This window comes from Rhamphochromis sp. 'chilingali' (genome assembly GCF_963969265.1).
Source record: "Rhamphochromis sp. 'chilingali' genome assembly, chromosome: 6".
NCBI classification, from domain to species: domain Eukaryota; kingdom Metazoa; phylum Chordata; class Actinopteri; order Cichliformes; family Cichlidae; genus Rhamphochromis; species Rhamphochromis sp. 'chilingali'.
In genome coordinates, this window is record NC_137933.1 from 5504095 (window position 1) to 5531976 (window position 27882).

A 27882-nucleotide genomic window follows, 5' to 3' on the forward strand; every position below is an offset into this window, starting at 1 on the left:
AAGAAAAAACACCCAGCAGACACAAAATGACAAGCCGACACATTTTCTTTCGGTAAATGATATTTTTATTGATCTTCACAACACTTTTCCCTTTCAACAATAAATCACTTTTCTATTTGACCTGTTTACGCGTTTAAAGAGAGATAAAGAGAATATTGCACTTAAAACAAGAGATGGAAGTAAAACCATGAAGCAGAAAAGGAGGGAGGAAACAATCACGAGGCTTTCCTTACAGCACAGTGCCTCCTCAGTACCAGGCAGCTTAGCTTCTTAACTAGCATAATTTAAAATAGCATCTCTATGTTAAGTCAGGTTTGTTTTCAGCTATTACGATACAGGAGAACTCAGAAGGAAGGTACACATGCACGCACAAGCAGGGCTCACTGGAAACCAACAGTCTTTATGATTTATGAGTCGTTCCACTGCAGATAAGTATGAATGCCACAGATACTGACTTTTTTAACTTTTGTTTTTTTGCACATGAAAATAGAGCAGTTAGCTGTGTGTGTGTTAAGCTTTGACTGAGAGAAATGTGAGTAACAGGAAGTCCACTATAGATAAAAAATATAGTGACGTGAGCGAACTGAGTCCCTCGTGTCTGGCAGTCTGAGTGGTTTGCTTATATGTGAGTAGTGCGTGATTATAATATTCCTTTACCGCAGGAATGTCAGCGTCACTGAATGACCCGGCAGCGCAAAGAGTTAACAGGAAAGTTTACCCTAGTCAGCTGTAGGCTAAATGTAATTATACATAAAATTATATATGACCCTCGACTCCATATCTTTGTCACTTCTGTAAGTTGTTTGTTGACAGAATGGCAGTCAGACTGTGTCCTGTCATTCAAAGAAAGAAACCGCTGACTTTAGCCTGCACACAGCTGATGTGATGTATTTCAGGCTACGGTGAGGCCGATCTGGCGAGTGTGACTCGGGTGTACGGTACGATGCGCAGCAAAAACCAAGGCAACCCGGATATCGAAGTCCTCCACGGAGAACGTAAAGGTAATCTGCATCTTCACATTCAAAGTAAATATGAGCCAATGACGCCAGCGTCTGTCGAACACGCGTCACTAGCTGAGCCGAGGAGACATAGAGGGGAAAATCTGCGTTTTCGTTGCGGATCATAAAGTAGCAACCCTGGTGAGGCCTGTTGGTCCTTACATCTGTTTGATTGTTGGTTTAGTTCCTGGTTAAAATCTATTAAATTGCCCCAAAAAGTATCAAAATATAGAAATCATCATCGATAATACTCGACCAAATCACATCTACGTCTAATATTAAGGTAATGAAGTGCTATCCAAAAATGACCACCAAGCTATGGCCGGAAAAAATTTAATACAAAATCAAATGCAACAAGTTGATTGTGGCTAAATTCAACAAAAAATAAAGAAATTGCACAATTTATGATGGCGAATTAATAAAACAAGTCCAGTTGAAGTCTAGCACACTCCTTTGTGTTTCTTTGAGTGGCAGCTGAAATACTGATTGGGTGCTTTGAAAGGTGCCGTTTTACCCTCACTATGTACAACTCTGACCTTTTGTGCGCTGACAAGAAAACATCAGAGGAGCCAGCGATGTATCGCACACAGGCGTGCCTAACATTTCTACCATCACTTTCTCTTCCCTTCCAGCACAGCAGGACAGAAAGGCACATGTGGGCGACCGTCAACCAGGCGAACGCGCAATCTCTCCTTACAACCACATGTTCCTATCGTTGTAATGGAATACATTCTTTAACACAACCTTTGTATCGACACAGCAACAGGTATGAGGTTACTCTACTCTAATGAGTGCTATTTTCTGTATGTAAAGATATAAATATGTAAATACCAAAGATCAGATGATTCTTTTTAAACTACATCATGACCTCCACCTACAGCTCTCTATGTGACCTCTGTGACGATATGTTGACTGGAAATACACCAAAGACTACAGAAACAAACGCAGACAACTGATTTCTCAAATTCACTGTAGGAAAAACAGTCACTGAGAAACTGGAACAAGTGGTTTTCACTTTGAAAGGACTTTAGAAAGAGCACAAGTCACTACAAGACAGATTATCTTTGAGTATGAGCGTCCCTATAGCTACAGCAAATATACTGAAAAGCCCGAGTGGACCTCTGGGTTTCTGTTTCTCTACGTCAGCGGGAGCCCCGAAGAGACGGAAATGGAAACACAGAGGAAATTCATCACAAACTCTGTTGTGTGGTGATTTACACACTGCCTAACAGTAAGGAAGGGAATCAAACGGAAATGAAAATGCCAAATGAACAAATGTGGAGCTAGCGTCTGTGGCGACCCGCCCGTGAATAACGGAGCAGCTGAAAATATCGTAGATCTTCTCCGATACCACAAACGTGATTTGTTTGACTTGCTTGTTGTTGGCTTTAATTGTGCTTCAATTAGAACCTATTCTAAGTATTGTTTTGACAATACAAAGGGGCAAAAATCACTGCGTTATATAAAATAAGGAAAAAATCTGGTTAAGGGACAGAAAATAAAACTCTTCCCTTCACACGACAAAGTATTAAGATTGCAGTGAACAATTAAAAAAAACGACTCTGTTATACAAATGGTGATAGCCACAACAACCCTAGAAATAAATAAAAATCTAGAAAACAGAGACAGTTACCCAGATCTGTTTCACACAAATGGACTCAAATACAAATAACTGGGGCAGATACATGTTTGCATATCGGGCTATAGAGAAGAGTAAATAAAAACCGATGTACACTGGGGAGGCCAGTAGGAGAGGAGAGAGGAGACAAACGCTGGATCTTAAAACTCGATCTTGCAAGCTGGGAAAGACTCATCCTGCATGACAACGGTGCTGCTGGAGGCCAGAACCATGATGTTGAGCTCCTGCTGCCTCTCGTGCGTCTGCTGGTACCATTCACGGGTCACCTCAGTGTCGTGGGTGGGGATGAGCGTCACCTGAGAGGGAAACACAAAGGAAAGTGCGGAGGTGTAGTCACCAGAACTGAGAGTACCTAGAAGATTTTTAAACTTGTTACACTTTGAAGGATTGTGTTTTTGCTTTGATGCGGTGAGTGCGGTCTAGTTTTAGCAGTACTTGCTATAATGTGAAGTTGCGGTCAAAAGTTTGTAAACACTTATCGTAGACATTAATAATGTCTTGGTAATTTGGGGCTTCTTTGAACTGTTCTTTTTCAAGTGTGGAGTGATTGTGCAGCACGCATCTGCAATGACTTTAACAAACAGGAGTTGGGTGGATGTTTGAACGGTCCTCATGGCACAGGCCTGGGTACCATCGTTAGAGGATTGGGTCTGTGCCAACAAACTAACTTGTTTAAGGCCACGTCCACACTAATACATTTTGGTTTGAAAACGCATCTTTTTCTCTCCGGTTTTGGCGTTCCGTCCACACTGTGATGGCGGACGGCATCGTACAGCATTTGTTTTGTTTGCTCTCAAGCCCTATTAAAGATTAATATCAGTTTGTACATGTTCCAGATAAAACTCGGCACTTTTCCTCGACATTTTGCCGCGACGTCTCAAAGAGCCGGAAAATAAACAAACGTCAGACGGAAAAGACACAGGTCAATCATCGTACTTTTCACGCATACGCAGCACAGCAACGTAGCGTTTTCAGTGTGGATGAACACGATTGAAAACGATAGTGTGGACGCGGAGTGTTTTTAGACGAAACTGCAGTTTTCCAATTTATCCGGATTAGTGTCAACGTAGCCTAAATAAGCTCTACCAATTCTGCCAGGACAACTGATCGAATATTCAGTCAGGATTATGCCCTGAGCTTGCTGGTGTCTACCAAAACCACTGAGTCAGGAAGCAACTTGCTGAGAAGTAACCAAATATTAGTGTGAGTGTATATGTACTTTTTACCCTCAGCTAACCCAATTATTCTTCTTTAAATGTATTAGAGATTATTAAAGATGTACTGCTGCACCATTCTTCAAACCTGGAAAGACAACAGTGCAAACAAATCAATAAAAGCTTGTAATTACCATGACGTTCATGCCAAGTTTTGACCACAATTGTACAAATTCATGACGTATGTTTACACTCATATAGCTCAGTGATGTCACTTAAGCTGGCAAATGTAATTGTTTTAACCTATTTATGAAGCTAGCAGCTGTAGTAGTATTCAGCTGTCCTAACAGACCGCATATAAAACATGGCCAAAGCCACCGGAGTTGAGCGTTTTGGTTTGGAAGGACAAAGAGGTAAATGACTCTGATGTCTGATTGTTCATGTTACCCGACAGGAAGTGAATGCAACCGCTGAACAGCAGGATCACGGAGAATATGCTGGCTATCTAGTTTTCGGCCTAGCGCAGATTGTTGTTGTCACCTCTTTGGCTCTGACAGCAATCAGAGATTGTTAAATGTCTGTAGACATCAAACAGGTTTCTGGCACAAAAGAACACTGGCTGATGTCCAACTTAAGGAAATTTGGGCTTAGTGGAAAACAAAAGCATCACCAGCTGCACACCTCAGTACGTAGGTCGAGTAAGAGATTGAGGTGGTCAATAAATGCCACCACAAACCTTTGAGATTTAAAAGTGAAAATTATTGTGTTTATATTTTTTTATCAAGTCGATAACCCCAGTATTAACCTTAACCTAGCTCTACATGTTGGAGGTCAGGAAAAAAAGAATAGTTTCTTCTGTGTGTCAATTAGAAAGATTATATTCTTTGTTCCCTAATTGCCAGAACTTAATAGAGAACAATGTATTAAAAACTAACCCTAGGTTAGAGTCAGGGTTAGGGTCATCAGTGATGACTTAAATCGATGGGTTAAAACACACGTAAATAATACCTGTAGGTTTGATCCCCACTGAGCTTTGCCGTCCAACAGTGCATCAAGGACTCCTCGGCTCGGTTCGCCGCTCGCTGCATCGTTGCCACTCACCACATAGTATGCAGAACGAATGCGTTTGAAAAACTCTTGGTCCACATTCTTGGCACTGCAGTGGTTGGGAATGTAAGTCAGATCCACATAAATGGGTTGGCCGGGAGCAGCCACAGAGCCTGACTTCTGAGAACCTGTGTGGGTAAAGAAGGCCAAACCATTGTTCCCTTTTGTGTTGTGTAAAGAGTTAGGATGTTATGTTTTCAATGACATTTGCTCACCTGAACTGCTTTTGACACCATTAGTCAGCCCTTTGCCAGGGTTGTAGCTTGACCTGGACAGGTCGTCATCTTTGGAGCCCTGTCCATCTGAAAGACGAGACATCCGCGAACTCTTGTCGGCCTCCTTCTTTTTCAGCGAAGCACTACGAGGAGACTGCGTCTGTTTGACAGGCATAGGAGACCGCTTGCGCCTAGCTGGTGATCCTGATTTGGTTTTGCCTGCAGTCTTCTTTAAGCTCTTAGTTTTTGGCTCTTTCTTCAGGGAGCCGTTGTCTAAAGAGTCGGGATCCACCATGCAAACGTCTGGCCGTGGGGGGTGTGGGGAAGGATCCATGAGGGGAGCAGGAGAAGGATCGTGGCTCCTCCTGGAGTTAAAGTGGTGGCTGCCTCCTCCTAGGGCAGCTTTATCAACTGGCATGTAGTCAGCATCCTCATCTGAGTCCATGTTGCCTTCAACAGTAGCTGAAGGGTATTCTTCACTGCCCGGGGGTGCATCCGAATCTGACTGGGAGGCCAGAGACTCGCTGACCGAGGTGGGTGGAGTGTCCTCCGTGGCCAAGCCTAATCCTGCTGACATCCCACCAGTTTGGTGCAGAGAACTGCTGTCCCTGCTGTGGGATTGGTGTTGATGGGCGTGTTTGTGAGCCCTTCTCTTGACTGAGAGGTCGTGCTCGTCACCCTCTTGCGACTGATCACTTCTGCGGCCTTGCTCCTCATCGTCCTCGTCACTGGAGAGTTGCCGCATGCAAGGGTTGATGAAGGAAGGTGAGAGGTCTTCTTTGCGTTGCCTGTACTCAGAAGACGAATATCCGGGAGAGGAGCGGCTCGTATAGGAGGAGGTGGCTCCTATGGGTGCATCCCGATCGCTGTCGTCATCGTCGTCCTCGTCATCCTGCCCTCCCCGGCTGCACTCCTCCCCGTAGAACGGTGAACGGAACGGCTGATCAGTTGAGGAGAGTGAGAGCGGGCGGGCAGGATGCTCTGGCTCCATCTCGCACTCTTCTTCAAACTCATCATCGTGACGGTAATGAGGGGGAGAGTCTCCTGGCACCATTCCCATCTGGGATTTTGGCATTTCCCACTCATAGGAGCTCCTTACATAACCTGCTGCTCCCTCGTGTGACACCAGCTTGGCTGAGCCTAAAGCTGCACCAGTTACTGCTGCTGCAGGTGGGAGCATGGAACTCGTGCTGACCTCCGTGGGCCCGTTCACTGTGTCAGGCTTGCTGGTCTGAAGCGTTGAGGGAGTGTAGGAGCCAAGAACATCTGGAAGCGCATCTCCTGGCTTTTCAGCGATGGGTGGAGCAACAGGCTTGTCAGAAAATAAAAGGCTACTAGCCAGGCCACTAGAAGGAGACCTCCGAGTCATCTCACGCATATACGCTTCCTCGTCCTCTTCTTCGCTGCTTTCGGTCTCCTCAAAGTAATGTTTGCCTTCTATGTCTGGCCGAGGCGAGGACGTGACGCCAAACAGAGCAGCACTAGCTGCCTCCTTGTCCTTGGAGAGCTCTGAAAGTTGAGAGAATGGTGACGCTGCTGTGGCCCCAAATCCAACAGCTGTGTCCAGCTGGGACCCTTCAGACCACTCAGGCTTAGAAAAACACTCAGGTTGAGAGACTTTATCTGTTAGTCCACCTAATGAAGTCATGTGCTCCTTCTTGTCATCAGTAAAGGTACTGGACGAGAGGGAGGGGAATGATTTAACCTCTTCAAAAGGACTGAGAGGTGAGAAGCGGGCCAAACTGGAGGTAGTCTCAGCTGCACTCGTAGCCGTAATTTGTTTCTCAGTCACTTCTAAATAGTCATCTTTTGCGACAGCGGAGCTGGAGAATGGAGAATCCGTAATGGGCGAGTGTTCATCTTTGAAGGAGGAGTACTCAAAGAGAGGCTCGGCTGAGGCAGGTGTCTCCAGCTCCTCTCCGAACTGACGGCTGGTGGACAGAGACCCCGAGGTGGAGGAGGAGTAGCTGTAGGCCGAAGAGGAGGAGAACCCAGGGGCAGCGGTGGTTGTGGTGTACTGGAAGCTTGTGTCCAATGATCTCTTACTCAGAAGATCTGGTGTCTTTTGTTTCTCAAAATCAGAATCAGCTCTGTCGTTCTGGTAATAGTTGCCGTCTGTTGATTTCAAGGTGAAGTTCTCTCTTGCTTTGTCTGAGCTTTGACTGGGCACAAACGTCTCCTTCTCGTCACTTCCGCTGCTGTATTCAAATCCTGATGAGTAGCTAGAGAAACCTGCAGCCCCTAAATCCAGTGGTTTTCCGGTTAGCGATGACGAGTCGGCCTTGGTTTTATCTTCGACAGTTGTGAGGGAGCTCGAACTGCTTCCTGTAATAACTGGCTTCCCCTGACCGCTGTTACCATATCCAGCCATGGAAACCATGAACTCAGGCTTGTCTTGGCCAAGCGTTTCACTGACCGGACTTTTCACTTCCTTTTCAGATTTCTCTTTGGCACCTTTCTCAATATCAGAATCAACAGCACCTTCATCCTCTTCCTCCTCCTCTTCGTCATCTTCCTCTTCTTCGTCGTCATCAACAATATCATCATCATAGTCCTCCTCGTCTCTCGCCGTTAGCTTTCGCATATCAATCTCCAAGCACGCACCTTTCTCGTTGTAGGCCGAGGCAGCTAGCTTGTCTACACCCGACGCTGAGGCCTCTGTGCTGTCAGTCGGGACTCTGACGTCCTTTTCTGATGACAAAGAAGTGGTCCATGCCTCAGGTCTGTCAGCCATTGAAGGGAATCGACTACTTTCACTGTGTTTAGATGTCTCCTTTTCTTTCACCTCTTTTTCGAATTGAGCTGTAGCTGGAGTGCTCTTGGAGTCTAGCCACGATAAGGACTCCTTTCCATAAGAAACAGCAAATCCCTCGTTTTCTGACATCTTATCCCTGACTGTGAAGGGAGGCTCATGTTTTAGCAGATCTGCGCTGTCCTTTGCTACGTCTTTGTCCACCTTAAGGACCTCTAAGGACTCCTGACGAAATGAGTCAGAGTCAATTGAGCTTGTCTTGCTGTCGTAAATGTCACTATAAGAGAACGTTTTGCCGTGCACATAGGGAGTGTCCTGTCTTACATATGAGGCCTTTACTTTACCCTCCTTCTCGGGAAACTCGTACAGGTTGAACTGAACACTTTTTTCAGGCTCTTTAATAGTGATATCTGCTTTTTCTGCGCTGTCTTTTGTAATGTCAGCTTCGGCGCGATCACTCAAAACAGGCTGAGACCCTACCCTAACTGGAAAGTCGTCATCTTTTTCATCTTTGTTCGAATACGTCACGTGAGGTTTGGGTTTCTCCTCTGTGGCAAAGGCCACATTTGTTTTGCCTGAGCTCACAACTTCCTTTTGAGTTCCTGCAGATTTTGCATCAAAACTAAAGTCATCATCTAAGAAGCAACCCTCTTTGGCCTCCATAAGCTTTGCCTTGACGGTAGGCTGTAGATCCTTTTTGGCATAATAATCGTCATCCTCCTCCTCCTCAGATTCTTCAGATGCTTCAAACATGGTCTTGTCACCTGACACACCAATGAAGGAGGTATTGTCTGAGATGGTGACTGATTTCTCTGTTTTCTGGATGTCAGCTTTCGTGCTGGTCACTGCCTCGTCTCTGTCTTCTGTCCTAAAGGGCTTCTCCTCCGTTGGAGAGTAGCCGCTGCTGGTAGGCACAGACTGTGTGGGTGATGCAAGTTTCATGGTGCTATCGTCCGGACTTAGGCATCTTTCCTCACTCTCCTGCCTGGAGTGGGACTCTAGCCCTGGGGAGAATGATGAAGGAGGGGGTGATACAGGCTTTATTTCAACACCAGTCTTAAATCCCTCTGCAATGAAGAGGTTTTCTTTGACAGACTGTGAGGGTGAGTACTGTGTAGTGGAGAAGGGAGGAGGAGAAAAAGTGGACGAGGGCGATTTCTCCTTCTCCTGGAGCATCATGGAGGCTGCATGTTCGTAGCCCTCTTGAAGTTTACCCAGAGGGATGTCAACGTTTGGGGTCTGGTCCTCATCCTCATCCTCGTCATCATCTTCTTCATCCTGGACTGATGGGACATTCACTTCACCCTCGATCTCAGGGATGTGGGGCTGATACTCATCAGAGGAAGGAGACTTAAAACACTTGTCATCCTCTAGAGAGGAGGTGGGTGAGATGGTTCCTGCTGAGTGGAGATAGTCCTTCCCTTGGGCAGCCTCTGCACGTGAGGGGATGCTGTTGATGGTATCCAGCAGGAGAGAGTTCCGCCCAGCCTCCTCGGTCTGGGGCGCTGTCACGGAGGCAACGGACTGGTCTTCAGCTACAGATGTGGCAAAGGATGACAGTTTGTCATATTCTGTGATGGATGTGGCTGAGGAGATGTGCTCCTCTTCAGCAAGAGGAGCAGCAATGATGGTGGGGTAAGGTGCAAGCTCAGGTTCGGGACCTCCCATAAAGGCTTTGGGTTTGACATCGGCAACGTCAGATATAGCGGAACTCTTCATCTCCTTTATACCGTGCATCGAATCAAAGGTGCCGGGAACGTCGGGAACAGAGATGTCATAAGAGCCCACATCATAGTGCAGCTGTGGAATCCTGTCCTCGGTATCCTCATGGATCTCCTCATCAGAGATGGTCTGTTCAGTCTCAGAGTATCCGGGTATGGTTTCATCTTGGATAAAAGAGAACTGCTCTGAGGCAGAGGCTGCTATTGCCTGTGCAGTTGGTAACGGTTTTTGCGATGGCTTGGTGTCCCACTCCTTTGCTTTTTCCTTTTTCACCTCCTCAGTTTTATACTTCAGGACCTCATCGTCTTCTGTCCCTTCAAGGTCAGCTTTCTCGATTACATCGCCCTCTTCCTCTGAGCTCTCGCTCTTCTTCGATCTATCTTTTACATCATCCTTTATGGAGTATTTATCATATTTTTCCATTTTCTCCTCTTCGTACTTTTTATTGGAACCATCATCGCCGTAGTTCTTCTTTTGAGTAGCCGCCACCACCTGTTCTTCCTGTTTGACTGGAGATTTGGGCAAAGCAGACTTTGTCTCAGTGGTTGAGGCTGTGACTTTTTCCTCAGGGAAAACTAAGGAAGAAACTTTAGCGTCAGAGTGCACTGTTAGCTCAGGCATGACATCGTTCTGGATCGGTTCTGTCTTGTGTTTGGACAGCTCCTCTTGTTTCAATGCCTCAAAGTCCTCAGTGAGGTCTTCGGGTGAGGACACAATGGATCTGTCAGCCAGAGCTGCTGCCTCAACCTCTTCAGGCACATTCTTTAAAACTGGTTTTTTCTCATTCACTTCCTCCTTCACTGCTTTATTTTTGTCGCTTTTAGGTTTAGCCTGAGTCTTGGCCTTGTGCAAAGTTTTCCTCACCTCAGGGGTTAATGGTTTCAGGTCTGGTTTTGTGATTTTTCTCAGTTCAGGTTTACTTGGATCTTTCTTTTTGTCCTCCTTGGCTTTGCTTTCTTTCTTCTCCTCCTTTCGTATGTTCTCGTCTTTCTTTACCTCGCGTTTCTCTTTCTTCATTTCTTTTTTCTCTTTGTCTTTTTTCTCATCCATCTTTGATGCTTTCTCTTGCTTGGCAGCTTTTTCCTTTGATATTTTCTTTTTTTCCATCTTGTTAACTCCAGGGGCTACTTCACTGTTTTTCTGTTGCTTGGTGGCTTTTAGACTTTCACTTTTGGGTTTCTTCTCTTCTTTCTTTTCAGCCTTATTTTCTTTGCCAGTATCGCTCTTTGACTCTTCCTCCGGTCCACTGGCTTCTTTCTTAGTTGTTTTCGAATGTGGTTTGGGCGAAGATTTCAGACTCTCTTTGCTATCAGTTCTTGATCTTATTTTGGTCTGTTTTATGATGGGAGGTGGTGCGCCAGATGATATGTCTTTTTGGGTAGCCACTGGGTATCGCAGAAAGTCCAGGTGCTTTAGTTTCTCTAGGCCTTCAAATATTTTATTCTGTGGTGCATTTCCTGGGAAAAGCACACGGACTATCTTTTCTGTTGGACGATGAGGAATCCACACGATGAGAGCTGTGACTGACGTTAAATAGGGGACCGATATTTCTCCTTCTTTTCCGTTCGGCATCATGATCCCTGTCTTGGCCTTGCTGTTTCCGGCCCATTTCTGCATTAGAAACTGCATCTCTTTGCTTTCTTTTACGGGGTTTAGAACATACATGTCTAACTTTCCCACACCTAGCTTGTGGAACAGTGTGATAGGTTCAATCGTGTTGCTTACTACCCTATGAAGAGGCTCTGGTGTGATGCCAAGCTTGTTGAGGTACTGCAGTGTCAGAGATGCTTCCTCAATGCTTCGCTTTACCTTAAGGGTGGACTCGGGCATCCGCAGCTTCTCCGGGACATTGAAAAACACAATCCCGAGCTCGGGGGAAATAAGGTTCTTCATCCAGTCACCGCTGCTGCTGGAGCCAGAGTCTTGGTTCCTCTCTTCCTCCTGCTCAGCAATCTTTCGCTGGAACAGCCCATTGATGCCAGGGAGGTTATCTGCGCCAATATGGGTAAGCAGGACAGAGTCGATCCTGTCCAGGTGCCGAACCAGCTTCCAGAAGCAGGACTTCCGCTCAGACCCACCGTCCACCAGGATGTTGAATCCATTGACAGCAAACAGAGCAGAGTCTCCCCTGCCTCCAGGGAAGATGTAGCAGCAGGGTTTGGACAGCTTCAGAAACCCACCGGAGGTTGGGGGCTCCAGAAGGTCAAAGGGTGATGGCACATCCACTGTCTCTGCAACATACTCTGTAAACTCTGTGACTCCGTCCATGTTGGGGAGGTGGGGTTCGGGGTTCAGGCGGTATTCCAGAAGATTTAGGAGTGACTGCTGCTCCTGGCTTTGGCCCAGGGAGGTCCAGCCCCCTTCTCCCTGACAGGAAACGGTAAGCTTCGACGGTTGCTCAGAAGAGGCCCTGGACAGGACTTCAATCACCTTCAATCAAACACAGGAAGAGGGAAACATGACCCAAAATCATTTTTATAGTTCCACGTTGATCTATACACGCATACACTGAAACAAAGCATTTAGAGTGAACGCACGTGCAGCTTACTTCAGGGTTGGAGATGATGTCGGAGAAATGTTGCCAGGTGAAGGCTCCACTTTGCAGTTGGATGTCACCACCTTGCTCAGAGCTCTGGCCGCTCAGGATCAGCAACTTATTTGCAGCAGAGTCGGTGATCAGTGAGCGAGTCTAGGCAGAGGATAGTAATACGACTGTAACAACAACTGATATATTTAGAATACTATATCATCAATAATCTACCAGAAATACAAACAAAATAGTCAAATGGCAGCACATAAGGATGATGAAAAATCTTTCAGTACCCAAACATGTGATGGACTGATTCAAAGCTGCAGACATCCAAACACTTATAGGATCATTTTATCCCACATGTACCTGCAATTCCAACTTTCTGTGTGTGAAAAGCAGCTAATCAGACACGGCGGGGGGGGGAGGGGAAGGAAAGCTAGCCTTAAAGGGACAGGACCTAAAACGGCACCTTTAGGATGAACTGAAAGGGTGTGTCACGGCCTAGCCTGTACCAGAAACACAATCTACTTGTGCACAAAAGGCTCCTTGTTTTCTTTTTCTTTCATAAGTAACGGATAGCCAGATGACTGCTGTGCTCCTGGACTACCAGGGCCAACTGCTGCTGATAAGCAAAGGAAAGAAAAATGCTTTACAGATGTTTGTTAAGCAATTCAGGCAGGACGATTACAAAGTAATTAAATGTTCTTTATTTTCTTAATAAATGGATATTTTTCTTTTTGTGAATAATTGATATAAAATATATTCAATATTATTCCTTTTTGTCTATGGAGCTAACAAGTCATCATACAAAGCTGCTTAAATGTAGAACAGAGTAGCCTACATGGAGCTGGAAATGAGTAAAATAGCTGCAGTTTGTCCTCTGTGTGATGAATGGAACGCTAAATATGTCCAATCAAAATAGCTGCTCTAACAAAATGAGTTTAAGAAAAAAAGGTCAGTCAGGCTGCAAAAACTCCTGCTCCTTTTTACAAATCTAAATATAGCAGTTTAAAAATGAGCGCCTGTCACTTAACACCCAAAATAGAATGTTTGAAAAAGTATTTTCTATTTCTGCGACAAACAGGACCCATTTTAGGCACATTTAAAGTCTCGATTTAGTCATAAGTAGCTGAGAAGCTGAGATTCCGGAGGCCTAAGGAAAATGATTAAAAGGAGAATAAACACACAAAACTGTGAGTTTCTTGGGCAGCTTGAGGGACCAGCTGTTTCAGTCCTGTAGATGTAGACTTGGCAGTAGTTCCACATTGATCTACAGATGCAAGTTACTCGTGAAGGACTAATTAAATGTTTATAGTGACTAATTAAAGCTATGAGGTCGACCTGTGTAAACAAAACTAGTATGAAAGTTGTTATCTGCAGTCAAAGACAGATAACATGAACACACTGTCTGTGACTCACACTGTGGTCCTTCAGCTGACAAAGTGTACTGATGCTAATCAGAGAAGCCTGGGACAGGCATGGACCTCCAACTCTGGGATCCCTGGTGAACAGCAGGTATTGCTACGGTCTTCATAAGACAAACTGAGTTCAGATCACATTGAACACTTTGGCCCAGAACTCCTCAGTGTGACTTAAATGAAAAAACTTTTCCAAATAGGAACCAAACACTTTGATCATCGCCACGCACTCGTTTCCTGTATGCTCTCTGAATGTGACTCACCTCTGAAACAGCAGTTTCCTCTGATGGGTTCACCAACACAACTGTCTGGAGGACATCACTCTGATACTGGAGAATTCTCTGGCCTGCAGGAACAGATACATAAAAACTTAAAAGGTCTTCTGATGACCAGGCGGGAACAAGAAGCAAACCATCAGCTGATTAAAGCCAAACAGATTAGAATTTCTGGTACAGTACAAATGCAGAGTCTCACATGTACCTCTGTCAAGTAAATATTAGGACTGTAGAGCATCCGTAACTCTGGATGATAAGCATGGCAATGCAAGTTAATATTTAAGAGCATTTCCATGTATTTATTGAGTTTTAAACTTTATACTGACACCATCATTAAACAAAACAAAACCAACATAACAGGACAAAACAAAATAGACAAAACAAAATAAAACAAACAACCCGGCTCAAGAATACAAATAAATAAATGGAAAATCCAGACACTTTGATTATGAGATACAATTAACAATACACATATGTAAAATAGCAGTGACATGCTTGCATTATACCAGGGCCTGTGAGAAAATAGCAGAAATATCCAAACCGGCATACGCCATAAATGGGTCCCATATTTTATTAAACTTTTTGTCCCTACTATGTAACTTGCATATTAAGAAATCTAGTGACATATATTCCAGTACCGTCCGGTGCCACTGACTCTTAGATGGGGCCGTATCCGTGATCCAGTTCAAAAGGACACATTTCCTTGCACAGAATGTAAACAGTGCGTAGAGCTGCTTTCCAAACTTCCCCCTGATTGTGTCGTTTGCCACTCAAAGTAGCATACACAATGGGTTGCATTCAGTGTCAGTGGTGAAGATCTTATCCAGTTCACACTTTATGACAAACCAAAATTGTTGTATTTTCCGGCAGGACCATAGACAGTGCGTGAGGTTGCCCACCTCTATTTTACATTTAGGGCTAGGGATGGGTACCGGTATCCGGTGCCATGATGGCACCGGTTCTGACATAAACGGTAGTAACCAGACCGAAAAGCAGCGCACATTTCAGTGCTTTATTTCGGTGCTTTTTTTTCCTGAGCTGTGATACACTTTAGATTCTAGCCAATCATTTTACGTTTCCGAGGATAGTAGGCGGGGCCAGGTACGTACGTTCTTTTAGAGCAGAGCTACAGATTAAAAATGACCAAGGCAAAGCGGTCAAAAGTCTGGCTGTACTTCACAGCAAAATATGCAAACTCAGCAGCCTGCAACAAGTGCTTTAAGCTGATACTGTGATACTGTCAAAGGAGGTAACACCTCAAATCCGATGAAACACCTGGCGACGCATAGCGTTTTTTTAAAAGCCGAGAAATGCGCCGTATTTGATAGCTTGCTGCGAGACCTCACACCGAGCACATCTACTGTGGGTGGGTTGCCTGTTATCGGACCCGGAGTTAGCAACATCCCCCAAAAACACGAAGAGGAGAGTCCTGGCCCCTAGCCCTGTCAGTGTAGCAGAAATGATGACGGATGATGACGGCAGCAGCAGCCGTTCTTCTCTGCGTGAGTAGCTTAATGTTGTTCGTGTAATTTACGTTGAGTAGGCTAACCACATTATTACATTAATGCATGTAAGGTGAACTAGCAAACATCATCATAGCTACATGCGGCTGTCTTCTTGTTTGATGGTAGATGCTCCCTTCACCCTGGCCAAAAAGGCTAAAATGACCAAAGAAAAAGTGGAAAACAGTTAAACATGAGAGGTTTTTGGACAAAGTTTGTTTTTTCCATTGTTTAAGCACTGCTTCCAGCCAAGAGTGATGCCATAAATCCCCTATAGCTGCAGAAAAGGCTAACATTGTTATCTTTTTACAAAAAAACCCAGCTGAACATGAGAGGTTTTTGGACCAATTTTGTGTTCTCCATTCTTTAAGCACCGGTTTAAGCACTGGCACCGTTTCAAAAGTACCGGTTTGGCACCGGTATCGGATAAAACCTAAACGATACCCATCCCTATTTAGGGCACAGCGGAGAAAGGTCTGAATTGTATTTATGGCGTTGAGAAGGTGAAATGCGAGCGCTGTGTAAAATTTTAATTTGGATTGCCTTTACTTTATTACAGACGCTCAGAGATTTAGCATTCTCCCAGACTTCGTCCCATACCTCGTCACTAATCTCTATATGTAATTCCTTTTCCCAAATAAGTTGTGTCCATGACCCCAAATTCTGTTAACAGGCCATAACAAATTTTTATAGAGGTTCTAAGATTTGGCTGAAATATCTGCTTTTCACAGTTAGAGACGGTTTGATTAGTAAGTATTGTTGTAGCCCTTTGGATGTGGTCCCTCACTTGTAAATAAGTCCTATGAATGTTGTATTTATCGATTAGCTGGTCAAAGGACATAAAAGTTAGACCCGTCCATTCAGTCAGAAAAGGTAGAAATACCATTCGCAGCCCAGTTCCAAAAGCCGGGGTCGGTGGTTCCAGGCAAAAAGAGAGGATAATCGGATAACGGAGTGAAAAGAGATGTTAGGTGAGACCTTCCTTCTAGTTTTTGAACCATTCGCCAAGCTCTAACAGTAGATAATGTAAGTAGGTTGCTACAGAACATCCTTAAGGTCTTGAGTTTTCCCACAAAAAGCAAATTTTTCAAAGGGAAGCTGGACATAGAGCTCTCAATATCCAACCAGACAGGAGAAGGCTGTTGTACCCAATCGGCAGCTATACGCATATGGGTGCTCAGCTGATACTTCCTTATATCTGGGAAATCAAAGCCCCCCTTTGAGGATGGAAGACATAACGTGGATATTTTAAGACGAGGTTTCCTCCCTGCCCAAACAAAGGAGCTAAACCAGCCATTTAGAGTTTGGATAGTTTTGTGTGGGAAGAGGGTTGGCACCATCTGTATTGGGTAAAGTAGCCTGGGTATAATGTTCATTTTCAGAAGAGCGATACGACCGAGCCAGGACTTTACCCCCCTATTGTAAAGTTACTTTTATACATCTGGTCGAAGGCGGGTGTGACCCTAATTCCCAGATACGTAAAGTCCTGTGGGGACCAAGTGAAGGGAAATGAAGACGGGGCCCGGTTTTTGTTTCAGACTGCCCAATGGCATTGCTTAATTTTATCGTTTTATATTAATTTTATAATTAATTTTATAGCCTGAGATTTCACTAAACTTATTAATAGTTTCAACCAGAGAGGGGATTGATGATTCCAGCCGAGTCAACACAACAAGTACATCATCAGCGTATCTTGTGCTGTCTTTGTCCTATGGATAGACCATGTATGTCTGCCTGAGCTCGTACTGCCTCTGCCAGTGGCTCTAAGGCAAAGAGCAAAGGGGAGCGGGGACAGCCTTGTCTGGTTCCCTTCAGTATCTGGAAGTTGGAGGACCGAAACCTGTTTGTGAGAACTGCAGAGCAGGAATTGTTATAAAGTAACTTAATCCAGTTTTATAAAGTTTCCACTGAAACCGAATTGGTGTAGTGTAAAAAGTCAGGTAAGACCATTCGACACAGTCAAATGCTTTCTCGGCATCAAGGGAAATCACCACACCAGGGCCCTATTTCAGGAAGCCGGTTTAGTGCAAACTCTGAGTAAGTATACCCTGAGTTAACGAAAACTCTGGGTTTTCGGTTTCACAAAGCGAGTTTAGATTAATTCCGAGTGAGTTACTATGACGACACACTCCGTGAAGCTAACCTGCCCCCTAGCAGGTTTACTTCAACTAACCCTGACTTTCTCCGCCTCTTTGTCGGAAACCTGACTGTAGGAAGTGTCAGACATGGCGTGCTCCTTCCTTGAAGAGCCAGTAGATGTTGAAGCCCAAATTCTCCACAGAGCTCTCCGCCGGGAGAGAGTGATTAGAGCGCATTTTATCATTTCCTGATGATTTCCTGTGTGAACGTTACCGTTTTTCAGCACAATCTATAATTTATTTGAATAACATCCTCAGGCCTAATATTGCTCATGTGACACATCGCGGACATTCTCTCAGTTCTGTACATATTATTTGTATTGCACTTCGTTTTTTTGCAAACGGGAGCTTTCTGTATAATATTGGTGACGCTGAGCACGTTTCCAAGGCTACCGTCTGTCGGGCAGTCAGGAATGTTACAGTTGCACTGAAACGTCTCCTGTACTCGTTTGTGGTGTTCCCCGGTCATAGACCCACACGATTTATCAAAGAGGGATTCCACAAAATTGCAGGTATCAGGATGAACAAAACTTAATTCATGATGTGGTGATATTTGAACTACTACTTAAATTTTACATTTATTCTCACGGTTCCCAGGCGTGATTGGCTGTATAGATGGCACTCACATTCCAATCATTGCTCCTTCAGTAAATGAAGGAGACTATGTGAACAGGAAGTCTTTCCACAGCATTAATGTACAGGTACATAGCTCCCTGTAGCATTTCAAACTAACAAATTATTTCATTATCGTAATGGATGCTAATTTGTGTTCTCTGCACTGTGAAGATCATATGTGATGCTGCCAACATTATCACAAATGTGGAAGCCAACTGCTCAGCCTCTGTGAGTGGTGGTGGTGGAGGACCCCCACCTGTTTTTCGGGCCTCCGCTTTTTTTCTGTTGGCTATAACGGGTCGCATTTGAGCATACAGAGTAAGCAAATATGTACTTGTAATGTGCTCAGATAATTTCAATAAGTGCTTACAGAGGGGAAATTAATGTAGCCTCTAACTGCAATTGATTTACATCGGACAAACAGACCAAGCACTATGGCTCATAATACAATTACACCATACCTGTTTGGACTACATTTTTATATTTCATTTTTACTTGCTGCCAGGAACGTTTGGGGCCTGTTGGGTTGCACCTGCGCTCACATCACATCACAAAATAAAATGTATGAAATAAAAAATGAAATAAAATATAATAAAATAACGTGTTAAATGGGTGGAAATCCCTAGATCAGTGTTTAAATTAACACTCACGCATTGACTCTGTCGGCTATGTTTTGCCATGCATGCTCCCTTTCTTTTGCAGCTGAGGCTGCGTTACTTTTTTTCTGCAAAATTTGCATGTTATCGCTAGCTTCTATCTAAATACAATATAGCATGTCCTGACTGCGGGGTTTTGGAAAAAAATTTAAACGTACAGCTCTGTTATCACTTCCAACATAAATGAAGACAGAAAACTAAACAGCAGTGACGTTTGTAGGGTTACTGAACTTTGGCTAGCTGGTATATAATGATGTGCTACGTGACCGCTAGCGACACAGCTATGTTAGCATAATATAAACAAGCTAACTTTTTTCCCACTCGATAAAAGTTAACGTGAGTGTTCTCGGTGGTCAGGAACAAATGTAATCGCATGGCAGGATGCTGTAAAAGGACCAAACTTCAGCCAGGAGAACAACTGAGATAATCCATCCATAATACGAGGTTAGTCATTCATATACTGCTGCATGGGCTGGGCTGTAGTTACATCCTAAGGTTTTAAAAACTGAGCTTAAATAAATGATTAGCGGTAATAAAAGCCGAGGGAGGTCAACAGTGATCACTGACTGTTTTAGGAGCTTTTTGAGATTAAATAGAAGAAAATACATAACATTAAACATGTTAACAACACAAAAGCCATATGAAATGCAGACTACTTTAGGCTCGGAAGTAGGATTCGTCACGTCATCACTTAACGACCGGATGAATGAAAACTGCCGCATGGTCTATGACTATGTTACCAATCAAGCTAGATCTGATGGTAAAATAAGGTTTGGGACGAAGAAGTAGTAATTCTTGTATAACAAGTATGTACTTTAGAGAAAAGGGTAAATTCCTTATTTGCTGAATGCTGTGCTCTCCACACCTCAACATAATCCAGTTCCCTACATAAGGTAACGAGGGTCTTGGCTTGAGGTGAGAGAGACAGTTTACCCTGAGGAGATTTATCCAAAATTGGGTTTAAATGACAGTTAAAGTCCCCTCCAATGAATGAGTCTCTAACATTTAAGTCCACAAATTTTGTGAAGGCTGTAATCAAAAAGTCTCCTGGGTGACCAGGGGGACAGTAAATATTCATAATGGCAATTTCTTCTCCGTATAAAACACATTTCACTATCGGTATCCCTTATACCAGGGGTCGGCAACTTTTCTGATGATGAGTGCCATCTAAAATTTCCTCAGAAGTCAATGTGCCATATGACTGCAGTAGCAATAAATTTAATAACACACTATATAGAACAACTTTATAGATTATATTTGTTTGCAGATGTTGGCAGCTATCAGCGAATAGTTATCAGCTATTTTGAAACAAAAAAATAAAAAGACAAATGCTATCTATGGTCTCCTCAAAACAATGATAAGAAAAATAAACTGAGCCAATATGGCATGTTTGTTAATACAGAGATACACATGTTAATGTGATCTCTGGTCTCCCACTCAGAGACACAGGTCTCCGAGTGTCCAGCATTCAGACGGCTACCTGAGGACTCGTGTGAGAGAAAATCTGCTCACACAGATATGTAGAGCCAAAAACTGTCAATAAGGCCTCTGCAATGTTCTGAAGACAGTTAAACTTGTCAGGTAGTGATGTCCAGCAGGTGAACATGCAGCTCCATGAACACGCACAGCTGTGGATTCCAGCTGCTTTCGCAAACTTTGACCCCCACAGAGTCGAGCTTTTCAGTTCAATCAGCTGCATTTTGATGTTGCATTAACTGGCATTAACTCAGCCAGTTAATGCAAGACAAATCCAGCTGCTCATTAAAGCTTTCTGGTTCAATGAGAAAAGAAAACATTGGTCCATACACCTGAAAGTCCCGAAAACACATTGTGAATTCTGTCTCTAGTCTACAGATGTATCCGTGTATTTCCACGGTGCTGATGCTGCGCTGAGCCGACAGCTGCTGAAGCATTTGAAGTGTTGGAATGTGGAAATTTCAGCATTGCTTGAAAAAACTGCCAGCAAGCAACGTCCCTCTCACCAGTAAGCTAAGTTTTTTTTAGCCAATTACAAGTTGAATCTGGTAGTTGGGGTTGTTAGCTAAGATACCGTCATTAAGAAGAGGCACAACTAATGTGTCTATGCGAGCTAATTTGCGATGTGCAACGCTGGCCCAGCCATTTATTTTTTGAGTAATCCTGGAAAATCATCACTGTGGCATTCCCGTGCTTCAAGGGCTGGTTGTCCCTGCTCATCGCCCATGCTGCGTTCATAATCCGCTGTTTGTCTTGATAGTTGTGCAGTCTCACCAGTGCAGGACATGCTCTCTGTCCAGAGGACGGGGCTTGCGCTGCTGTGTGCTGCGCTGCTGTGCGCTGCGCTCTTTCCACTTTAACTCGACCTGCTTTTGTTTTGATATTGAGAAGCTCAGGCAGCCAGCACTCAAAAAAAAAAACTGATAGGGTTGCTAACTTCTGCGCCCTCCGGGAGACCAATAATACGAATATTTTTCCTCCTCCCTCTATTTTCCAAATCATCAGCGTGCTCCGCTAGCTCCTTTACCCGTTTCTCCAGTGACTGGAGCTTATCCAGCGCCGGGTTGGTGGCATCCTCCAAAACTGAGATCCGGGCCTCCGCTTCCTTTATCCGTGTCTCGTGGTCCTCCAGCTGCTTTCCTTGTGCTTGTAAAAGCAGAGACCGTCCAAGTTTATCTTCAATAACTTTAGTGAGGTTCACAGTTACTTCCCGGATCACCTCGCGGACCGCTGGTTCGGATCTAATATCCAACAGCGCGTCGGCTCCCATGCTAGTCCTCTCATTAGCTTCTCTGCTCTGTAGGTTGGGGCCCTCCGTGGTGTCAGACACTACAGCTTTCCTTTGCGGCATGTTGTCGGACTGTTTCAAAAGGTAGTTGCTGATGCACATCCCAGACTTACAAATAGTTAATATCCGTGTTGTAGCTTTAATTGTGGGTTATCAGTGTAAAATCAGCGAACTGGCGTGCTAGCACTCTCTGGTACAACTTTACTTCAAGCCGCCATCTTCAAGGAATTTAAGAGCATTTCAATGACAATGAGGTTCAAAGTGCTTTACATAAACTATACAAGTCACATCAGAGCTTTTTTAAGCGTTCTGCTTCCAGAGCTCAGATTCATTTTCTCCACTGACATTCCAGACAATCCTCCAACAAGGATAACCAGCTATGAGGTGAATCGTCACCATGAACAGATTTGTTGTGTAAAGAAGAGCCGAGTTATAGGGGGTGTCCAAATTCACGGGCTGCATCCTCCTGACCAATTGCGTCACAGCGACATGACGAAGGCTGTTCATATCCTATCATATCATCGTTGTATTTTTACTCAGTTGTATATAGTATTTGTATTTGTATTCTATTTTTATCTTATTGTATATTTATTTTATTTTATTCTACTGTATATAGTATTTTATTTTATTCTATTCTGTACAGTTGTGTACTGTATTTATTCTTATTGTATTCTAATTTTTGCCTCATAACTTTTGCACTGTCCACTTCCTGCTGTGACAAAACAAATTTGTGTGGGACTAATAAAGGTTATCTTATCTTATCTTATCCAAGAATTCATAGCGCGGCCCAGCCGATTTCCAGTTTCCAACAATGGCGGCCGCTACTCAGTTTTAATATTACTCTTATTACTCTTTCTGGGTCACAAAATAAACTTTTCAGGCGAGAATGTAGCTGTGTAAACTTCAAATATCTGTTTGGTTTATCAAGATATCACATATTTGCAAAAGTGCTCCAACGTCCGTTACCCACCAGCTCGATAGCTAGCCGGGAGCTCGAGGGTCATTCGAGCTGCCGAGAACAGCAAACTCCCAGCACATCATTTTCAGATCACTGCGGACTTTCACTACTCAGGTTAAATGTAATAAGTCACTTAGATAACCTAAAAATGTTATTGTTTCAGCTGTTTTCAGCTTTTTTCAGTGTTTTATTTGTTCGGTTTGGCTCAGATTAAAGTTATTAGATTAGATTAATAAAGTTTTATTTTATCTAATCCCCTGGGTGGTTTTCATACAGCTGAATAAACGTTAAACAGAAAACTGATTAAACAGAAGTGTGAGATGGTCGAGAATTTACGCCAGTGTCCTGTTATATTTTAGATAGCAAGGAGCAGACGGCTGAGTTTATTAAACTCCACCGAGACAGCGGTGATTCTAATCTGAAGGCTAGACCATCCAATTTCACAGCCGTTTACGTCCGGCCTACCCGACCTTCTGAGGACCCGGCCCACGTAGACTTGTGGTTTCTGAAGCTTCACGCTCTGCATGTAACCTCACAGTCATGGGTTTAAACACATCTGTGGTTACAGCAGCCTCCACCATGCAGTCACAGATATTGCTGTTTCAGTTTTTGTCAGTAGACTAGTTCTTTTCCATGAAACTGCTAATAATTTTTTTTTTTTTGTTAAACCAAGGACATGACGGTAGAAAGTCATAGCCCAAAGAAACGCTGGACAGTTACATCATTATACTGTAGCTCATAATCAAAGTCTCTGTGGAGAATATGGGTGGGATTTTTACTTCTGAAATCTCACTATCGACATCAGAGCATTTACACACATATCAAAAAGAATATTTAAACACAAAACAAGTAAAAAGAGTGAAAGTTAGAGAACAGTTTGTAGTTCTGTAAATGAAGTCAGTGTACAGCTGAGAGTAGCAGAAGGCTTTTTTCAGAGTTTGTTCCAAAACCCAGATATGCTAACATGCTGTCATGCTAGGACATGTTATCGTGTTAGCAAGTTAGCATTTTCTAACACAGCTACATGTATATCAGCTGAGACTGCTGGAAATGTAATTGGTTGGGAACATACAGGCTCATACATCAAAGCACTGCATGAATATAGAGTCAATATCAACCTTCTTTACTAATATCTGCAAATAAAATGGCATTCGGTGATATGAGTGGGTACTGTTTATCTGTTGTGTCCCATCAACAGGCTAAAGGTTTGAAGATGAAGAGATGAAATAATAATAATAATAATAATGGATTGCATTTATATAGCGCTTTTCGAGACCCTCAAAGCGCTTTACAATTCCACTATTCATTCACTCTCACATTCACACACTGGTGGAGGCAGCTACAGTTGTAGCCACAGCTGCCCTGGGGCAGACTGACAGAAGCGAGGCTGCCATATCGCGCCATCGGCCCCTCTGGCCAACACCAGTAGGTGAAGTGTCTTGCCCAAGGACACAACGACCAGGACAGACAGAGCTCGATCGAACCGGCAACCTTCCGGTTACAAGATAAGCTTCCCAACCCCCTGAACCACAGTCGCCCCCTGAACTATGGTCGGGGTGACGACCGAACTGAAACACTTATTATTACATTACATCTGCATCAAACACTGCGACAAAACTGAGTGAAATGTGTCAGAATGGAGCAAAGTGCTGGTGATAATATAATGTCCTGCTTTCAACATTTGCAGCAACAATCCTTAACATCCTCAGCTCCGCCCTCTGTTTTCCACACTGGGTTTTTTCTTCACTGCCACTAACTAAAGCCCTGATGACAGAGGGGTGGGGGTTCAATCCTACATCTTTCTCATGTACAATCACAACAATATTGCCAAAAAAAAAATCCACAGCCACAAGTCTTACTGTTGCTATGGGCACGCTTCACTGGCTCCTGCTGCTGAGTTACACTGACCCAGTCTTGGCTGAGGGAGACGCATTGCAGCATTTCTGTGAGAGGGAGGGGAGGCTCGCATTGCACGCTAGCATGCAAGCAGCATTACACAGTATAGGAGGTAAAAGCCAGTGACAGAGCATCAGCAGTATAATAACCATGTAGGCGGTTCGGCCACGAGAATCTATATTTAGCACAAAAGATGCTCCTCAACCTTGAAAACGTGAAGGAGCTGACACTGGCTATTAATGGGTCCTTTCCCTGCTGGAAAGGGAAGGTTAGTGAGGGTGGGGGGCAGCACTCAAGGAGAAAATGACATGCCTTAATGTTATAAGGATGCACGGAGGGTCAGAGATAATCCATCGACATGTTCAAGTCGTAGTCAGGAGCAAACTAACAGCTAGTGTCATGTCTGCTCAGTAAACACATGTGCTCCAGCTTTTCACATAATGTCAAACCTGTGAACAATCTGCATTTGCTCAGCTGCTGATCAAGCAAGCAGAGTGTAAAAGCACCAAAGCAGGAGCATCATGAGCATCGCATTTTCGCCAACTGGTGCTGAAAGAACAATGAAAGATCATATTTCTATTCTTGTTTTATATCATTTTCAGTATGAATAAGGGAGAATGTAGGCTCTTTGATTTCCAAGAGATCCACAACCGTGCATGTATTTTATTGACATGAAATCTACCAAAATAGATCTATAAACATTTGAACTGCAACACTTTCTGAATTTCAAGTCTTTAATTGAACTCACCACAGGCATTCGAACAGTTTAATAATCCTGGCTGAATCACTGTGAGCCTCTTAGAGCTTTGTTTGCTCACATTCAGCATGCAGCTGTGAAGGAAACTGTTTTTCAGTCTTTTATTTAATTAACACTGCTGAACATCTGTGTATGTTCTCAGTCATCCAGGTCATCTGTTTCTTTCCAAGCTCCTGAGACTGCTGAACATCTCTAACTGACTGAATTACACAGCTGAGAAGTCTGTCACCTGTTTATCCCAAATTTGGGGGAACAGTTGGAACCTCGCAGTGAATTGGTAGCCTGGTGTACCTCCACACTGTGCCAAGGCAAACTTGTTATGCATTTCCTTTTTTTCTTTCAGTGTAATGGCTGCAATGCATCAAGGTACAGGTGGGACAGGCCAATATCAACCTTCATCTTATACTCTGCTCTCGACCTGGGTCCTGCACAGAATCCTGCGGTGGGTCGGTGCCCTCAAGGAGCTTGCTAAATAAATCTGAATGGATTAAGTGCTATTATCTAACTGAGGGTTGTGGGGGGGCTGGAAATGATCCCAGCTGGGATGGAGGTGAGTATATGTCTTTGTTCTGTGGAGGAAGCCAGAGTGTACGGACAAAACAAGCAAACATATACGTCCCGGCCAGATGGCGGATTCAAACCCACGACCTTTCTGATGTGAGCTAACAGTGCCACTTCGCTTCTTATGTGTTTTTCTATTTCACATCTCTAACATCAGAATCAGAATACTTTATTGATCCCTAGGAGAAATTCTCTTTTGTTACAGTGCTAAACAAGCATTAACAAAGACAGACAATACACTAACTAAGAATAGCACAATATATATTGTAAAGCGCTTTGGGTGCCTAGAAAAGCGCTATATAAATCCAATCCATTATTATTATTATTATTATATACAGGCATATATATACATAAAGTCACTTATTAATAAATGTCTGAAAAAGGAAGAACGTGCAAAAAGGGTGTAGCTGTTGCAGTAAACAGTGTGTTAAGTGGATGCGTTGTACAGGGAGCCACAGGCAGGAATGATTTCCTGTGTCGTTCAGTGGTGCTTTTCGGTAATCTCAGTCTCTCACTGAGCGCGCTCCTGTGACTGACCAGCATGTCATGGAGTGGGTGGGAGGTGTTATCCAACATTGTCTTTATCTTGGACAACATCCGCCTCTCCGACACCACCTTGAGGGAGTCCAGCTCCGTCCCCACAACATTACTGGCCTTACGGATCAGTTTATCGAGTCTGTTGGCATCTGCGACCCTCAGCCTGCTCCCCCAGCATGCAACAGCATAGAGGATTGCACTGGCCACTACAGACTCGTAGAAAATCCCGAGAATTTTCTGGTAGATGTTGAAGGACCTCAGTCGCCTCAAAAAATAGAGACGACTCTGGCCCTTTCTGTAAAGTGCTGTGGTGTTTGTAGCCCGGTCCAGTTTATTGTCCATGTGTACTCCAAGGTATTTATAGTCCTCCACAATGTCAACACTGACCCCCTGGATTGAAACAGGGGTCAAGTGTTTCCTGGTCTTCCTGAAGTCCACGATCAGTTCCTTGGTCTTTGCCACGTTGAGCTGCAGATGATTCTGTTCACACCACGTGACAAAGGAGTCGACCACAGCCCGGTACTCTGTCTCATCAACCCTGCTGATGCATCCAACCACCGCAGAGTCATCAGAAAACTTCTGAAGATGGCAGGTCTCTGTGCAGTGGCTGAAGTCTGTGGTGTAGAGGGTGAAGAGGAAGGGGGAGAGGACAGTCCCCTGTGGTGCCCCTGTGTTGCTGATTACCTTGTCAGAAACACACTGTGGGAGACGTACATATTGTGGTCTTCCTGTCAGGTAATCAACAATCCAGGACACCAGAGAAGCATCCACCTGCATCGCTGCTAACTTATCACCCAGGAGGGTCGGCCTGATGGTATTGAAAGCACTAGAAAAGTCAAAAAACATGACCCTCACAGTGCTCGCCGGCTGGTCCAGATGGGTGTAGACACGATTGAGCAGGTAGATGATGGCGTCCTCAGTTCCGAGACGAGGCTGATAAGCGAACTGAAGGGGATCCAGATGTGGTCTTACTATGGGTCGCAGCTGGTCCAGGATGAGCCTTTCCAGGGTCTTCATGATGTGGGAGGTCAGTGCCACGGGCCTGTAATCCTGGGGGCCACTGGAACGTGGCGTCTTTGGTACAGGGACGAGGCATGATGTCTTCCACATCACCGGGACCCTCTGCAGACTCAGACTCAGCATAAACAGTTTATGAAAGACTCCACACAGCTGGGGGGCACAGGCCTTGGGGACGAGGGGACTCACTCCGTCTGGTCCAGCAGACTTGCCTGAGTGAAGTCTCCTCATTTGCATCTGAACCTAGTCTTGACCAAAAGTGATGGGGGGGTTTCAGAAATCTCACAGGAGGCAACAGCGCCATGTGAAGAAGAGGCTGGCACAGTGGTGTGGCTCTGGATTCCAGGCTGACCACAGGTGAGGTTGTGGGGGTGTGAGCAGACACTGTGGTGTCGAATCTATTGAAAAACAGATTCAACTCGTTAGCTCTGTTCTCACCTCCCTCAGCTGCCCTGCTGTTGGTTGGCCTGAATCCAGTGATGGTCTTCATGCCCCTCCACACCTCTCTCATGCTGTTCTACTGGAGTTTCCACTCCAGCTTCCTGCTGTAATTATCCTTAGCCTCTCTGATCTTGTCCTTTAGTAACACCTGGACCTTCCTCACCTCTTCTTTATTGCCCCCTCTGAAAGCCCTCTTCTTGTCGTTGAGGAGGGCTTTGATGTCCTTAGTC

At 44.4% G+C, this 27882-nt stretch overlaps 1 protein-coding gene across 3 annotated transcripts in view; it reads right to left on the minus strand.

The window, feature by feature from the left end:
* Positions 1–2540: 2540 nt before the first annotated feature.
* The window catches only part of map1aa (microtubule-associated protein 1Aa), a 62322-nt gene continuing 36980 nt past the window's right edge, over positions 2541–27882 (minus strand). For all 3 annotated transcript variants that reach the window (XM_080884186.1, XM_080884188.1, XM_080884187.1), the window contains 5 exons: positions 13799–13881; positions 12136–12276; positions 5114–12017; positions 4800–5026; positions 2541–2933 (listed from right to left, as the gene is read on the minus strand). In XM_080884186.1, coding sequence (XP_080740312.1) covers positions 2778–2933; positions 4800–5026; positions 5114–12017; positions 12136–12276; positions 13799–13881 — 7511 coding nt within the window. In that variant the 3' untranslated portion in view covers positions 2541–2777. The remainder of the gene's footprint in view (positions 2934–4799; positions 5027–5113; positions 12018–12135; positions 12277–13798; positions 13882–27882) is intronic.